We start from the raw sequence: 18,096 nt of genomic DNA, 5'->3' as shown, positions 1-18,096 counted from the left end.
GGGTCAAGTTAGTCTACAACTCGCAACAGATGCGAGTTAATCACCAACTTTCGGGAAAAGGTATTTTAACATTACGTAGGAACACTGAACTCCTAGATTACAATATTTATCTTTCTTTACTTCATATGTTCCTACCCCAGATAGTGTGTGTAAATATCACCAAAACCATGAGGTGTCAACAGAGCACCATATGAATCATTACCCATTAAGTAGTTTTATATTAAATTTTTATTTTGGGGTCGTTATCCCCACTGACTCAAATTCAAATATATTTCGGTTTTTTTTTTACCTTTCGTAAACAATTTTTTGATAACCGATGGTGAATGAGGGTCAGTGGAATTATGTGATTTTGTGGCTGTGGCATTTATTGCATACTTAGGAGTTTACCAACTTTACCACATAACTTGCAGACTTCACAAAAAATGTTGTTTCAAGATCAGAAGGATGAAATTAATATTGCCATAGACTGTGCTCCATACTTTGAATCTTTAAATCTGTATAATTTAGATAACATTACTGCATAATTTGGTCCAAATTATCCATAATCCTAGTATCTTTTGTTAATCTGGCCATGCGCAGCATGGGTTGGACTCAGGGCCTGGCCTGTGACAATGCCCCTGTGCTCAATCAACATTGGCCGCACATCCCTCATTTTGCAAAGCCGTGCCATGTGACACTAATCCGTGAGGTAAGAAGGGTGTGCAGTTCCTTAAGGGGAGACAACAAGGAAGGGGTTAAAGTTCCAGAGGAAGCGGTGTACTCCAGTTGGAGAAAGGGCCCGCACAGACCCGATGGGTGTCATGCTTTATCATTGGGCTAGCTCCTCCTCAGGCCGATGTTGCCGTGCCCGATAGGCACTCACTACGGGGCTCTTTGACCGAGATCTTTTCCTTAGCTGTTTGATGAAGTGAGGGTGTGTGGGCTTGAGTGGTGTGTGTAGAGTGGAGAAACGTGGATTAAAATAGGTTAAGAGATGCTCAGAGTCAGACTATTTAATGATTGAGCGCGCTCACCTATTTAAAAGCGAGCTCAATCATTAACCCCTGATCACCCTTCTTACCTCAAGGTTTAAGAATCATCAGGCTGTGTATAGTGAGTTATTATTTAGGTTATATGCTGGCATTAGATTTTTGCTGCTGACATTGCACTTATCCTCATACTTTATATTAGGTAATTTATTTTTTAAATGCAGTGGGGACAGGATACAGGTGATAATGCGGCACCTTACACAAAGAAACATTATCAGAAACAGTTTATCGAAGAGAATTATAACATAATAAAATAAAAGAAAGCATAATAGTATACAATAAGATATATTAGATTTTGTGTAACATGTCGTGTATTTGTATGGTGTACATGTCACCTGAGAGGGTATGTGCTGCCATGACTGGGCCAATTAGAATAGCTAGGTTTTCAGTTTTCGGTGGAATTGTGGCACTGAAATGGCAGCTCAGATGTGCGGGGTGGGTCGTTCCAGGATCAGTGGGTGCTACAAATTAGAAAAATACACTGAAGCAAAATTACGGTTGTGGGCTATATGCAGTCTAAGCACAGTGTAGAATAATGCACACATATACCATTCATCATTAAAGAATACACAGTTTCCAGGCATAAATGAATGTAGTGTAACTCCTGTCATTCTTGCTTCGTATTGGCTGAATGTTCTCTTTATTGATAAAGCAATGTCAAAAAGTCTGTCTCTTCTGTCTTTGTCTCTACAAGCTGCTAATCAAAATGAGGTGGAAAAAGGTCAGTAGCTGTCTTTTCTTTTCTTTACTTCTTAAGTCTGTTTATCTTTTAATTCTTGGAAGGTTGTGTAGCTTTCCATTTTCAGTGTTGACATTGATACATTAAATGTAAAAAAAAGAGGGGAAACGTCCTTTAAAACGCAGTTTACCATGCAGCGCCTTTACCACCCAGCTTTTACCATGCATGCATTTACCACACATGCTTTTTTTTGGTGCTTTTACAATGCATACATTTACAACGCATGGGAAGTCTAGTTAAGGTGTGTGTGTGTGTGTGTGTGTGTGCGCATTTATATACATACATTTAAGGGTTTAGGGATGGGTAGGAATATAACGTGGTATGGGTATTTTTAGGGTTTAGGGAAAGTAAAACTATTGAGTTAAAAGGGTATTTTTAGGGTTTTGGGCAATGTAAGGTATTGAATTGTAAGGGTATTTTAAGGGTTTAGGGGTGGATAAGGGTATTGAGTCATAAAGGTATTTTTTAGGATTTGGGGTGGGTAAGGGTTTTGGGTTGTAAGGGTAATTTTAGGGCTTTGGGGTGGGAAAGAGTATTGAGTCATAAGGGTTTTTTTAGGGTTTAGGGAAATTAAGGGTATTGGGTTATACAGGTATTTTTTGGGTTTAGGGCAAGTTAAGGGTTTTGGGTTGTAAGGGTATATTTTCGGGTTAGGGGTGGGTAAGGGTATTGGGTTGTGAGGATAATTTTTGGGTTAAGGAGTGGGTAGGAGTATAGGTAGGCTGGTATGAGTATTTTTAGAGTTTAGGACAAGGGAAGGGTACTGGGTGTTAAGGGTATTTTTAGGGTTTGAGGTGGGTAAGGGTATTGGGTTGAAAGGGTCTTTTTCGGGTTATTGGGTAGGTAAGGGTATTGGGTTTAATTTTTTTTGTGTTTAGAGGTGGGTAACAGTATTGAGTGGAAAGGGTATTTTTAGGGTTTAGGAGTTGGTAAGGCCATTGAGTGGAAAGAGTATTTTTAGGGTTTGGGAATGTGTAAGGGGAGTTTAGAGTTTTGGGTTGGGTAGGAGCATAAGTTGGTAAGGGTATTTTTAGGGTTTAGGAGTGGTTAAGGGTATTGGGTGGAAAGGGTATTTTTTGTGTTGGGGTGTGTGAGGGGATTTAAGAGTTTTGGGGTTGGTAGGGGCATAGAGTGGTGAGGGTAATTAGTAAAGGTAGAGTTTTGGGGGTCCCCCAATTAAAATAATCGTATATTTAGAAAAAACGTTGGGTTTGGGCAGTCTCCCCCCCAAAAAAACTATATATATATATATATATATATATATATTATCTACTGGCGGTCGCCAGCAGATAGTTATAGTTAGGACCGTGTTTCCATAGGAAATCCACAGCATTCTATTTGGAATAACTTTGGCGCCGATTGATGAATCCTCGCGAAATTTTCAAAATAGGTGGGGCGCTCCGCTCCTACCCTGAAAGTCTCGGGGGGATTCGTCAAGCGGGGGCTGAGAAAAAAGGGGGGTCCCAAAACGCGTTTTTCCCATGCAATTTTTTATAGGGACCTTTAGTCCAAGGTACAGCCCAAACGGCTGAACAGAATTACTTTAAATTTGGCAAAGAGGTAGTCCTCAGGTCAGGGATGTGCCTTTTGCATATCTGGAGTCAATCTGTTCATTAGTTCCTGAGAAAATGTCAGTTAAAAGTACATACATATCTATAGCCTCGCACCGTGCGCGCACGGTAACGTGCGCGAGCGCAATTCTGATTGGTGGTTACATGTCAGTCAACATTCGAATCGGTCGAAATCAGGAAGTGTCGGCCGCCATTTTGTCTCTCGCAGGCTGATGACCTGGGTTGATCGGGAACTGTACATGTTCGACAATATGGTTTGTTAATTGTGAGGGAGGCTCTGCCTTCCCTTGTTTTACTGTGCTGAGCTGTGTTTGGCTGCCTTTGGTTTGCTGGGTCTGGTCTCCTTTCCTGGCGAATTGCTGTGTACCCTTGTTTGCTGCCTCTGTGCCATGTTTCTTCACATGGCTGGAATGATGTGCGTAGGCACGGGACTACCGTTGCTCGGCGACCACCACAACCCTACCATTGTTCACTGAGTGATTTTGCACATGATTTATTTTGCTATTTGGGTTTCTTAGTTGTTTTGGTTGGTAAGTGTTTGGATGGTGGGACACTTTCATGGCTGTCCTGGGGAGAGGGGTTAATTGTTTGGCTCTGAGGGTGCATGAGGCCAAGTATGGAAAGGAAAGGAGGTGGCTGTGGGAATCCCCATTTTGGGGTTAGCCACCTGAATGGACTGATTGGGATTGTCGGAATGCTCACTGACTGTACACTACTCCCCTGGAATGTTTAAGGGCTGAATAGCATGACTAAGAGGTACAAAACCCAGGCCTACATTAAGCATAGGAGAGCTCATATTGTTTTTCTGTAGGAGATGTAGCCACAGCGGGAGGGGTGCTCCAGAAATGCAGGACACACCACCGGACATTCACCACATAGTCAGCTTTTGCATAGGGGTGCTGATATGTTTGTCTGGAGTACACTTTTAAGTACTGGCAGGAAAGGTGGACACAGAGGGGTGCTATGCAGTTTTGAGTATTTTGAGTAGCCGGCTGGGGGAAAAAAAAAACTCACATTGGTTAATATCTATGCTCGCAATACTGAGCAGCTGAAATTTTTGGACAAGCTGCGGGGGTGCTGGACCCGTACCTGTTAGGCCCCATCTTAATAGAGGGGACTTTAACTGTGTGGCAGACCCCTCACTAGACAGATCCCATCCACCCCTGTGGGACGCCCCCGGTAGTCTGGACTGCAAGAAAAGTGGTGGAATGGTTGAAGAGATGAGGGTTGGTTGGCACCTGGCATCTGCGCAACCCTATAGACGGAGATTACTCTTTCTACTCACCCTTGCATGATCTACATGTGCAGTTGGACACCCTTCTTTGCTCTCTGGCTGTTCTTACCCAGGTGCAACATGCAAAGTAATTGGCCTGTACAATATCTAGTCATAATCCGATTATGGTCATACTGGCCTGGATCCAAGCACATACCCAACTGACACCTGCGGTGTGAGAATCTCAAAGAGCAAATGTTACTGGAAAGTTTGAGGGAGGATGTTCTGAGTTACTTTGAGAATAATGAGGGTTCTGCAGACTCCGTATTGACAGATTTGAGGGCTTTTAAGGTTGTTGTGAGAGAACGCTGCATTGGCATGGATGGGTGTGGTGTGCAGAACACTGTGTGAGGAGGTGAAAGCTCAGGAGGGGTGACTGCATATGCTGGAATGGCACCGTCATACTGGCCGGTCAGTGCAGGGATCATTACTGCAGTAAAAGGTGGCCATGGCCATGACCATCGGGGGAGAGGAGTGGACGCTTCTAGGAGAACGGCGAGGGACGCACCTTGAGGCAAGTGTGACTATAGGGGTCCCTCTGTCCCTCTTCCCATGGGGCAAGTAGGATCCTTTCCTGGGGTTTCAAGAAACCCCAACTTTAGGTAGAGGATGACACAGGTCACGCTACATAATGGTAGTATCTAAACCAGAAGTGGTTAGCTAGGAGCCCTAATTTCTTCATCCTGATGAATGCCACAGACCCTTTGGGCCAATATGGCACAAACATGTTGACACTGGTGGTGATGGGGTACTAGTTCCCGTATCCCCACATTGATTTTTAATATCAAGAAAACACCTAATAATAAATACATGTATTTTGGTATTTACATTGGTTTTTAAGCTATCACTTTATCACAGGCCCCCACTAAGATTTTAGAAGTGCCTCCCTGTCTCCAGCTGTAGGCCCGCTCTCTACCAAATGCAGTTTCTAGAGAGCGGGGACTGCCAATGATGAAGCATGACACCTGGTGGTGTGTGAAGACTGTCTTTCATATTTTTTGAGATGCCCAGCAATCCCACTAATTAGTGCCTAGTGCTTGTCAGTTTTTGTGAATTCAGAAATGTATTCAGGGTAGCTTCTTTTTGATTGCATATTAGGTTTGGACGCCAGCTCACCCTGAACACCCCATAGCCTCTAGTTCCTTCCCCTAGAAAGCCCTAGGGTTTTATGTGTAGATTTTTTTTAGCCTTGGTAGAATGCCTGCGTTGCTATGACTATAAAGAATACCTGATCATAGCACACTCTTAGAGGAACAAATCTGGGGCTCTGCTTGCATGGCTAGCGAATCCCACTTAACGCGGCTCTCCGATTGTGGAGCTCATGTGGGAAGGGGGAACCCGGGTTTCCAACCAGGTAAATATTAATGACCTCTTCTGTGAGTACTACCTGGTGCTATATGCGAGCCGACCTCAAACAGAGCCTCATGTTCTGAACCTGCTGCCATTGCCGGAGGAGGATATCTCGGCTGAAGAGATTGCTGCCATGGTCCAGCATATAGCGCAGGGGAAGAGAACGGATACAGATAGGTTTCCAGTCAAGTTTTATGCCATCTTTATTACTCAACTTGCCCTCGGTGGGTCTGGATGTACATATTGGTGCGGGAGTCCCATGTGTTACCCCCTACGACAAGGGAGGCCCTGGTTGTCCCCCTGCTTAAACAGGGTCGGCCAGCAGAAGATAGGGTGTCGTACAGCCCCTATCCATGCTCAATGTTGATTACAAGTTATTGAGCAGGGTACCCACCTGTCGGGTTTTTTGTGTGCAATGACCAGATGGGATTTATCCCCGGGAGGTGCACTGTATTTAATATTAGAAGGGTGGTGTACCTACTAGTGACTGCAGTGGAGCTGGATGAAAGGGCAGCGGCCCTGACCATAGGAATTGAGAAAGCATTCAACACCCTGGGATGGGACTATCTCTATGCCGTGCTGGGACCACTGAGGCTGGGTGACAAGTTCCTGGCATGGGTGCGCTTACTGTACATGGAACCCACTGCGAGGATCCGGACAGTGGGTGTGATCTCAGATTCCTATGTGGTGGAGCGCGGTATGCATCAGGGTTGTCCCTTGTCCTCATGGTTGTTTGCCCTGGCAGAGGAGCTGTAGGGCACAAGTGAGGGTACACTACCGCAATATCTTGCACCAGTGGCTCACCCATCACATTGCATTACATTCTGATGATATGCTGTTCTTCCTGAAGGATTACAGGGTGGATGTTCCTAGAGTGACTGGTCTTCTGGAATAATTTGGTGCTTTATCGGGGCTGAATATGAACTGGGGGTAGACCAGTCTAAACTTCCTGCAGGAGAACCCACCCCGATCAGGGGATTGCAGAGAGAGGCCACCACTTTCTGATAACTGGGAGTACAGCTCTATCGCACCAAGGCTGCAATGCTGGAGGGTTAACTCAGGTGGGCCCTGACTGCGCTAAGGGGATCAATACACTTTTGGAAGACTCCCCGATTTCAGTTGTGGGGCGTTTAGCTGTCGCCAAGAAGATATCTTTGCCCTGACTCCACTATTTCTTCTCTATGCTTCCGGTGGGGACACCCTGTTCCAAGTTCAGGGAGATGCAGTCCTTACTGGTGGATCTCATCTGGGGCTCAAGCCAGTGTCAGGGAGCCCCAGTGAAACTGCAGCATTCGGCACAGGATGGGGGACTGGCTGCCCCTGACTTTGAGGCCGTGGAGGCGACGCACCGCCCGAGTTAACGATGGAGGGTCCGTTCGGAGGAAAATCCTTCTTGAATTGGCATTGGAGGTGCCGTGATTTTAACAGACAGAATCTCCTCCGGGGCTCAATGGGGGCTGAATAATTTGTCCTTGATGTAACGTGAACATTTGTACCCACTGGAGGGTTAAATTGGTGCACAAAAAACTACGTAGCCCAGCATGCACTGGAAATGCAAATGAAATTATGGGCACACCGGAGGCCAATTGTATATAATTAATGAGCATGCAGGGGCTGCTGGTTATGCACTATATCTGGCTAGTGCTCACGGTGGCCTCTGAAGAAGATGAAAGGAATTCATTGAAACACGTAAGGCCAGCAGGACACAGATACGGGAGGGGAAGCTGTCTGTTATGAATAAAGAAAGATGTTATCTTACCTTCAACGGAGTGCGGCCTCAATTGCTGAAGCAATTATTTGGGAACATGTTGCACGGCGTGCTTCTGGCCGTGGAGGTGACGCACCGCCCGAGTGAACGATGGAGGGTCCGTTCGGAGGAAAATCCTTCTTGAATTGGCGTTGGAGGTGCCGTGATTTTAACAGACAGAATCTCCTCCGGGGCTCAATGGGGGCTGAATAATTTGTCCTTGATGTAACGTGAACATTTGTACCCACTGGAGGGTTAAATTGGTGCACAAAAAACTACGTAGCCCAGCATGCTCTGGAAATGCAAATGAAATTATGGGCACACCGGAGGCCAATTGTATATAATTAATGAGCATGCAGGGGCTGCTGGTTATGCACTATATCTGGCAAGTGCTCACGGTGGCCTCTGAAGAAGATGAAAGGAATTCATTGAAACGCGTAAGGCCAGCAGGACACAGATACGGGAGGGGAAGCTGTCTGTTATGAATAAAGAAAGATGTTATCTTACCTTCAACGGAGTGCGGCCTCAATTGCTGAAGCAATTCTTTGGGAACATGTTGCACGGCGTGCTTCAGGCCGTGGAGGCGACTCACCGCCCGAGTGAACGATGGAGGGTCAGTTCGGAGGAAAATCCTTCTTGAATTGGCGTTGGAGGTGCCGTGATTTTAACAGACAGAATCTCCTCCGGGGCTCAATGGGGGCTGAATAATTTGTCCTTGATGTAACGTGAACATTTGTACCCACTGGAGGGTTAAATTGGTGCACAAAAAACTACGTGGCCCAGCATGCACTGGAAATGCAAATGAAATTATGGGCACACCGGAGGCCAATTGTATATAATTAATGAGCATGCAGGGGCTGCTGGTTATGCACTATATCTGGCAAGTGCTCACGGTGGCCTCTGAAGAAGATGAAAGGAATTCATTGAAACGCGTAAGGCCAGCAGGACACAGATACGGGAGGGGAAGCTGTCTGTTATGAATAAAGAAAGATGTTATCTTACCTTCAACGGAGTGCGGCCTCAATTGCTGAAGCAATTCTTTGGGAATATATATATATATATATATAAACGGAGGATGTTGTGCTGGATTTTATGGAGGGGGCATGCCACGCTCTCGCGCACCAAACAAAGGATTGCCAGAAGTATTGGTAGCGCATCAGAGAGAAAGGGAATAGGGGAGTTTTCTCCTCTTGGAAGCTCTACAGTGCTAACCCTTATCATGGACAGAGGCAGCATAATAGTGCACTTGCTGTGAGAAGGAATGTGTGCACATTACAATTTGGTACGTTGTTGGGACATGGTTCATGAAACGCTATTTGGGCAAAACATGAATATTAAGCAATGCCTCGTGATTACAAAGCAACGATGATGCATGCTGGGGGTTGCAGTTGATCCTATGGCCTCGTGACCACATGGTAAATATTGAACTCACCTGTGAGCAAGGCGTGGTGACGCCGAAACCGGTCAGGATTTGAGTTATATATATGCTGCTTCAGACGAAAAAAGTCTTGTGTTTGCACAGAAGTCGGAGTAGGGCTTTATTTTTGAAGCATTGAACATGCAGGCTTCTCCGCTCCTGCAACCTTTGAGCCCGCCCTGCAGAGTCGGTGGCCCCCAGTAAACGGAGGATGTTGTGCTGGATTTAATGGAGGGGGCATGACACGCTCTCGCGCACCAAACGAAGGATTGCCAGAAGTATTGGTAGCGCATCAGAGAGAAAGGGAATAGGGGAGTTTTCTCCTCTTGGAAGCTCCGCAGTGCTAACCCTTACCATGGACAGAGGCAGCATAATAGTGCACTTGCTGTGAGAAGGAATGTGTGCACATTACAATTTGGTACGTTGTTGGGACATTGTTCATGAAAAGCTATTTGGGCAAAACATGAATATTAATCAATGCCTCGTGATTACAAAGCAACGATGATGCATGTTGGGGGTTGCAGTTGATCCTATGGCCTCGTGAACTCATGGTAAATATTGAACTCACCTGTGAGCAAGGCGTGGTGACACCGAAACCGGTCAGGACTTGAGTTATATATATGCTGCTTCAGACGAATAAAGTCTTGTGTTTGCACAGAAGTCGGAGTGGGGCTTTATTTTTGAAGCATTGAACATGCAGGCTTCTCCGCTCCTGCAACCTTTGAGCCCGCCCTGCAGAGTCGGTGGCCCCCAGTAAACGGAGGATGTTGTGCTGGATATATATATATATATTTGTCTTAAAATAAACAAATTATTTTCTTAACATAAACAAATTCATTTATTATAAACTTAATTGAATATGCTTTAATAAATTTTACAACATATTTTCATATCAAAATGATATGGATTGTCAAATGTTTTAAATTATTTAAAATGGTCATTATAAATAAAAATAATTTTTTTTTAATTTATGAAATGCTAGATTTTAGTTAATGTGGTGTAACATTTTTATATTTTGCTTTTAGGTTAAGAATAATGATTTTCAATTAATTTAATTTATATTTTACATGAAAGTATTTTTTATATTTCTTGATACTTATTAAACTTTATTAAGTATCCCTAAACTTACCTTGGCTGATCTACACCCCGGTGGTGGAGTTCTCTGCCTGTGTGTGAAAAGTTACGAGTAGCAGCTTTACACTCACAAATCATGTTCTTGAAGACTGCCCCCTTCCCACTCCTCCCCCTCTCCAACCTCACCCTTCCATTTCCAGGGGGCATCAAAGACTGCGCCTCCTTCTGGTGAATAACAAAAAAAAATACAAAATAAAGTAATGAAATGGTCACTAGCAAAAAAATTGTAAAGTTACTACAGGGTGACTGTAAATTTGCCTTTGTGAATAGGCCCGTCTGTCATCAGTTTGTGCCAATACCGTCAGTTGTGGCTAGTGTAGATACACATTTTAACTTTTCTATCAGTTAGCATATATTTTATTACGTTTGTCGTGAATGAGAAAGTAGCAAAACAGACTTTGCACTAATTGAACGGAGTGCTTTTCAGTTTGGTCAAATTATGAATGCTTCCATTCTGGCTAGTTTCGAGTACGGCAAACTCTACGGTAGAGCACAACAACATTCATGATTTTATTTGATTGAAAAGCACTGCTTTACATTAGTGCCGAATTCGATTTTTTGCCATATTTTCAGTAGGGAACAGCGTCATAAAATGTGCACTAAGTTCTGAAAATTAATAATATGCGAATCTGCTGTAATCACATCAGAGGGCATGTGCGCACACTAGTGAATACATATATGTTTCTAAGCACTGCTGACGGTGAGACGCCACCATTTTAGTCACTGCAGAGCCTCTGCTACAATAATAGATGTCTTAAAATGTGGTTTCCTTTGTAAATCACTGCATGGCCCCCGGGGATACGAACGCGCCAATGTCAAACTGGAACACAATTATTATTTCAAAACGACCATTGCCTAGATTTGGAACTTGGCAGACTGACCCTGCTAATGACAAAACGCCCGTCCCAGATGGAAAGTATTGGAAATGCTTGGCAATTATAAGAACTGTGTATTTAATTACTCATTCAAACATTACACATGCTACATGAGGCAATTATCCGAGCCTCCTGAAAGGGCCTCGCAGGGGGCAGAGGTCAGAACGAGGCACATGTACAAGACCTTCATGTATGTGTTGAGTTATTTCACTGTCGAGATTAACACGGAAACCCATTTAGCGTCTCTTCATTATAGGAAAGATTGGTTTCGTTGTATTTGAGAGCAGTCTTTCATCACATGATTGTGGACAGCTGAGTATGATTTTGACCAGAATCACCAGAGAGACGCCAGAGTTCAGCATCCTTGGTCGCCACTGATCCTACCGGACATGCAGGGTGGCTGCGTGTATGAAATAAAGGTTTAGTACTTGGAAAGAGAACCCATATGGCTTCGAAATGATGACACTTTTGTAGGTTTGCGCCTCTTATAGCTGAGATGTGTGTGCCAATAACATATCTGTCCCTCAAATGAGCAGCACACATACATCTGGCAATGATGTTGGCCATATATGCATCAACGTAAAAAATAAACTAAGAAGCATGAGTTCCCTGGGGTGGGTGAGAGGTACAGGTATGACAAGAGGTATAGACGATTGAAAATAACACCTTTCCGTCAGATGTATTCTATATCATAAATGAGTGTATTTATGTTGCTTTTAAACTCACACACCTGTGCTGCCACTTAATTAGATTCATTTCCAAACACATATCATAGATGTTTTTAGTCCTATATTTACTGAACAGAAGGAGCAAATTGGTTTTAGTGATGGAGTTGAGGCTCTCGGGGATCTACTCTTACTCTAGGGCAGGTTTATGCAGAATAAGGGCGGCACATCAAAACACATGTCCTTGAGTTTGTGACAAATATAATGGGCACTGCTGGCAAACCATTCATACGTGAGGCAAAGCCGTTTTGTGGGCATAAGATTCTGGCCCGTTCAGGCAGCCTCTGCAGATTGCATCTCCATTTTTTGTTCGAATGCACACCATGCTACTGAGTTTTGTACTGTAGTGCAGTGATTCCATCTTGTATTCCAAGAAGGCAGCATAGAGTAGCAAAGTGTAGTTATGTTAGATATTGGCCATGATGCCCACTACTGCAACGTGGTGCTGTGACATTTTATAAAGAGGGTCGCCTGGAAAATGATCACATGAGTTTAACTACACAGTGAAGAAATTTCCCGCCACATGGTGTCCACTGATACAGTACCTCTCTAGAGTAGACGATCAACATTTTGCTCTGCCTAAGCTAAGGGCCTAAGCTATGGGCCTATCGCTTGCAGGCCAGGTCGCTCCCCTGCTGCCACACAGCTCCACCTATGCGCCAGTGCCTCCCACGCTGCCGCTGCCTCCCTGTCCGTGAGTTCGTTCCTGCCGCTGCCCCAGTGGTATAGTGTCTCCGTTTTTGTACCTGTAAGCTGTGATTCTGTATTTTATTGTACTGTTTTTGTTTTCTGCTGTCCTCGTTGTTTTGCATCGTTTCCCCCCTCCCCCCTTTTTTGCCTTCTGTTCCCCTTGCCCGTTTCCCGCCGCTGCTCTCCTGCAGCCCCACCCCCTCGCCGCCCCGCTCCCGTCTCCCAGCTGATCCTCCCTCCCTCCCCGCCTTAAATGGCGGCCGCTGCGCGGCAGTAGGAGCGACCCCTGACCCTGCTTGCAGGCCAGGTCGCTCCCCTGCTGCCACACAGCTCCACCTGTGCGCCAGTGCCTCCCACGCTGCCGCTGCCTCCCTGTCCGTGAGTTCGTTCCTACCGCTGCCCCAGTGGTATAGTGTCTCCGTTTTTGTACCTGTAAGCTGTGATTCTGTATTTTATTGTACTGTTTTTGTTTTCTGCTGTCCTCGTTGTTTTGCATCGTTTCCCCCCTCCCCCCTTTTTTGCCTTCTGTTCCCCTTGCCCGTTTCCCGCCGCTGCTCTCCTGCAGCCCCACCCCCTCGCCGCCCCGCTCCCGTCTCCCAGCTGATCCTCCCTCCCTCCCCGCCTTAAATGGCGGCCGCTGCGCGGCAGTAGGAGCGACCCCTGACCCTGCTTGCAGGCCAGGTCGCTCCCCTGCTGCCACACAGCTCCACCTGTGCGCCAGTGCCTCCCACGCTGCCGCTGCCTCCCTGTCCGTGAGTTCGTTCCTGCCGCTGCCCCAGTGGTATAGTGTCTCCGTTTTTGTACCTGTAAGCTGTGATTCTGTATTTTATTGTACTGTTTTTGTTTTCTGCTGTCCTCGTTGTTTTGCATCGTTTCCCCCTCACCCCCTTTTTTGCCTTCTGTTCCCCTTGCCCGTTTCCCGCCGCTGCTCCCCTGCGGCCCCGCCCCCTCGCCGCCCCGCTCCCGTCTCCCAGCTGATCCTCCCTCCCTCCCCGCCTTAAATGGCGGCCGCTGCGCGGCAGTAGGAGCGACCCCTGACCCTGCTTGCAGGCCAAGTCGCTCCCCTGCTGCCACACAGCTCCACCTGTGCGCCAGTGCCTCCCACGCAGTCGCTGCCTCCCTGTCCGTGAGTTCGTTCCTGCCGCTGCCCCAGTGGTATAGTGTCTCAATTTTTGTACCTGCAAGCTGTGATTCTGTATTTTATTGTACTGTTTTTGTTTTCTGCTGTCCTCGTTGTTTTGCATCGTTTCCCCCCTGCCCCCCTTTTTTGCCTTCTGTTCCCCTTGCCCGTTTCCCACCGCTGCTCCCCTGCAGCCCCGCCCCCTCGCCGCCCCGCTCCTGCCTCCCAGCTGATCCTCCCTCCCTCCCCACCTTAAATGGCGGCCGCTGCACGGCAGCAGGAGCGACCCCTGACCCTGCTTGCAGGCCTGGTCGCTCCCCTGCTGCCACACAGCTCCACCTGTGCGCCAGTGCCCCCCCGCTGCTGCTGCCTCCCTGTCCGTGGGTTTGTTCCTACCGCTGCCCCAGTGGTATAGTGTCTCCGTTTTTGTACCTGTAAGCTGTGATTCTGTATTTTATTGTACTGTTTTTGTTTTCTGCTGTCCTCGTTGTTTTGCATCGTTTCCCCCCTCCCCCCTTTTTTGCCCTCTGTTCCCCTTGCCCGTTTCCCGCCGCTGCTCTCCTGCGGCCCGCCCCCTCGCCACCCCGCTCCCGCCTCCCAGCTGATCCTCCCTCCCTCCCCGCCTAAAATGGCAGCCGCTGTGCGGCCGCGCCCCTGGCACGCCGGAGGCAAGCCCGTCTGCGCCTGTCCGCGCCAGGACCACGCCCAACGCCAGAACCCCTGGACCCCGCGTACACCACTACACCAGACTCCAGTACGACGCTGGCACTCTCCTCGCACTCAACTCTGGACGAGACCACACCTGCTTCCAAGCCGCCCCGAAACACACCCATGAACCCTTCTCCTGCCGCACCTGCAGCTTCACCTATGACAGAGCCAACAAACCTCCTAGGACCGGACCCAACCACCTCTGCTGCATACTCCTGAACACCTGCTCCGCACGCAAACACGCCGTCGAGCTCTGGGACCTGCTCGACACTTCTGCCCCAGACGTAGCCTTCCTGACCAAAACCTGGTGGAACGACTTCTCGGCACCCGACATCGCCATAGCCGTCTCGGATGGATACAAGATAACCCTCCGGGATCGTGCCAACGGAATCGGAGGAGGAATATCCATCGTCCACAAGTCCACCCTCAAGGTCTCCACCCACGCGGACGACACTCTCAACACCGCCGAACACCTGCACTTCCGAATCCACACCGACCCCAACACCACCCTCAGAGGAACACTCATCTACAGACCCCCCCAGACCCCGGGCTCAGTTCAGCGACTCCATCGCCGACCTCGCCAGCACCCACGCACTCGCCTCCACGGACTACATCCTCCTCGGGGACCTGAACTTCCACCTCGAGAACAACAACAACGCCAACTCTGCCACCCTGATCGCCAACCTCGGCCTCAGACAACTTGTCACCACACCCACCCATGCCACCGGCCACACGCTGGACCCCGTCTTCTCCACAGGCACCCACGTCGCCTTCAACCACGCCACCGAACTCCACTGGACCGACCACCGCTGCATCCATTTCACTTTCAAGAAACCAACCACGCACACACCACACCAAACAGCTGCCCTGCTGCTGCTGGAGCAAAGTCACCGAAGACCAGCTGATCACCACCATCGCCCAGAACCCACCCACCGACCCCACCAACCCAGACGCCGCAGCCCGCAGCCTCAGACAGTGGATCAACGACTGCGCCTACACCCTCGCCCTGCTCAAGAAACCCTCCAACAGCCACGCCAGCAATAGAGCCACCTGGTTCACCGACAAGCTCCAGACCCCCAAACATGCATGCCGGAAACTGGAGAAGATATGGCTCCAGGAACGCACACCGGACAACCACGCAGCCCACAAGGACGTCACCCGCAGACATCACCACCTCATCAGATTAGCCAAGAGATCCTCCTTCAAAGACCGCCTGGATAACAACGCACACGACAGCAAAGAGCTCTTCAGTAAAGGAACTCTCCAACCCCAGCGCCAACGACATTCTGCCCTCACAAGTACTGTGTGACTCACTAGCCATCTTCTTCCACCGCAAGATCGCTGAAATCCACGACAGCTTCAACACCACGGCCGCCCCGACTACGCCAGACTCCACCTCCCCTGCGAACACCACCAGCGCCAACCGCCTGACCTCCTGGTCCAACGTCAACAACGATGAGACACGCAAGTCATGTACTCCATCCACTCAGGATCTCCGTCAGACCCGTGCCCACACCACGTATTCAACAAAGCAGACGCAGCCATCGCACCCCAACTACGGAAGGTCATCAACATCTCCTTCGAAACAGCAACATTCCCGGAAAGCTGGGAGCACGCCGAAATCAACGCCCTCCTCAAGAAGCCCAAGGCGGACCCCCAAGAACTTCCGGCCCATCTCCCTGCTCCCGTTCCCGGCGAAGGTCATCGAGAAAATCGTCAACATGCAATTGGCCCGCCACCTGGAAGACAACAACATTTTGGACCCATCCCAGTCCGGATTCAGACGAAACCACAGCACCGAGACAGCCCTCATCGCCGCCACAGACGACATCAGGAGCCAACTAGACAACGGCGAAACATCAGCCCTTATCCTCCTGGACCTGTCAGTCACCTTCGACACGGTCTGCCATCGCACTCTAAAGACACGCCTCCTAGAAGCCGAAATCCAAGAGAAGGCCCTTGACTGGACCACGTCCTTCCTCTCTGGCAGAACCCAGAGCGTCCGCCTCCCACCCTTCCGATCCGAAGCCACCGACATCATCTGCGGCGTCCCGCAGGGCTCATCCCTCAGCCCGACGCTGTTCAACGTCTACATGGCCCCCCTCGCACAAGTTGCCCGCCATCATGACCTCAACATCATCTCCTACGCTGACGACACCCAGCTCATCCTCTCCCTCATCAAGGACCCGCACACCGCCAAAAACAACCTCCACAAGGGAATGGAGGCCGTCGCCGACTGGATGGGGAGCAGCCATCTGAAGCTGAACTCGGACAAGACGGAGGTCCTCATCCTCGGACCCACCCCCTCAGCCTAGGACGACTCCTGGTGGCCGACCACACTGGGAACAGCACCGACACCCACCGACCATGCACGCAACCTAGGATTCATCCTCGACTCCTCCCTCTCCATGTCTAAACAGGTCAACGCCGTCTCCTCCTCCTGCTACAACATCCTCCACAGGATCTACAAGTGGATCCCGACCGAAACAAGAAGAACGGTGACACAGGCCCTCGTCAGCAGCAGACTGGACTACGGCAACGCACTCTATGCAGGAATCCCAGCCAACCACCTACAACGCATCCAAAACGCCTCCGCCCGAATGATCGTCAACGTCCCCCGCCGCAGCCACATCACCCCCCACCTGAGAGACCTACACTGGCTTCCCGTCGACAAGAGGATCACCTTCAAGCTCCTCACCCACGCACACAAAGCACTCCACAACGCCGGACCAGCCTACCTGAACAGCAGACTCAGCTTCTACACCCCCACCCGCCAACTCTGCTCCGCCAGCCTCGCCCTCGCCGCTGTCCCCCGCATCCAACGAATGACCTCCTCCGGCAGATCCTTCTCCTACCTCGCCGCCAAGACGTGGAACACCGTCCCTACCCACCTACGGCAGACCCAAGACCTACTCGCCTTCAGAAGACTCCTCAAGACCTGGTTCTTCGAGCAGTAGCGGCACCCCCCTTACCCTCAGCGCCTTGAGACCCTCACGGGTAAGTAGCGCGCTTTCCAAGTACTCTGATTGATTGATTGATTGATTTATGTAATCTGTTGACGTTAGTCATATTTCTTTAACTATGTGGATTGTGGGAAGACAAGATGTTGGTGGAAATCCACCCATGAGTGGACAATGTAACTAAGAGGATGGCAAAAGGAAGCGTTGCTGGTGTTGTAAGGAAGGGTGAGTGGGGGATGTTCTTGTTGGTGACTTGTTTTTCTATCCAGTTGAAATACAAATAAAAAGATTTAAGTAAAGAAGGTAGCCTGTTAGTTACCTAAGTTATAAGAAACCTGCTGCACTCATTGTGCATGTTGGAGTGGTGTTAGCCATGTTGCAGAGGCTGCAGAAGTGATTTAAGTCCTAAAACAAGGAGGTAAGTTGGAGCTACATATAATTCATTGAAGTTTGCCTCACTGGCCTACAAGGTCTTGTTTGCAGCTCTTCACTTGCATTCTTTTCAATGTGTTTGCCTTGGCATACATTGTTGCAGGGGGGTGGAAGTTCCAAGAGAAGGAGCACAGTCATAGTACTAATGTTGCCCTCGGCCGGGATGATGTTTCGAACAGTTATAATGGGGTAATAGATCATTACGGGTCTATGAACTGCTGTGGGTAAAACATTAATAAACTTTGTGATGCAGCATACATGCCCTGCCCTTCAGAATATATTTTCCACCATTAGTTCTGACAGCGCCTCGTGGAAGGGGACTTACTG

The 18,096-nt window shown here is 48.6% G+C and overlaps 1 protein-coding gene across 5 annotated transcripts in view; it reads left to right on the top strand.

Annotated features, from left to right (window-relative positions):
• Positions 1-18,096, top strand: part of SLIT2 (slit guidance ligand 2) — a 689,918-nt gene that overhangs the window by 590,945 nt on the left and 80,877 nt on the right. For 3 of the 5 annotated variants that reach the window (XM_085642359.1, XM_085642357.1, XM_085642361.1), the window contains one exon: positions 1,723-1,749. The exons of the other annotated variants lie outside the window; for them this stretch is intronic. In XM_085642359.1, the coding sequence (XP_085498485.1) occupies positions 1,723-1,749 (27 nt within the window). The remainder of the gene's footprint in view (positions 1-1,722; positions 1,750-18,096) is intronic. 5 annotated transcript variants of the gene reach the window in all.

Source organism: Triturus cristatus, chromosome 2_2, assembly GCF_964204655.1.
Source record: "Triturus cristatus chromosome 2_2, aTriCri1.1, whole genome shotgun sequence".
In the NCBI taxonomy this organism is placed as follows: domain Eukaryota; kingdom Metazoa; phylum Chordata; class Amphibia; order Caudata; family Salamandridae; genus Triturus; species Triturus cristatus.
The sequence above is the reverse complement of the archived record's forward strand: the minus strand, read 5'-3'. Positions and strand labels throughout refer to the sequence as shown.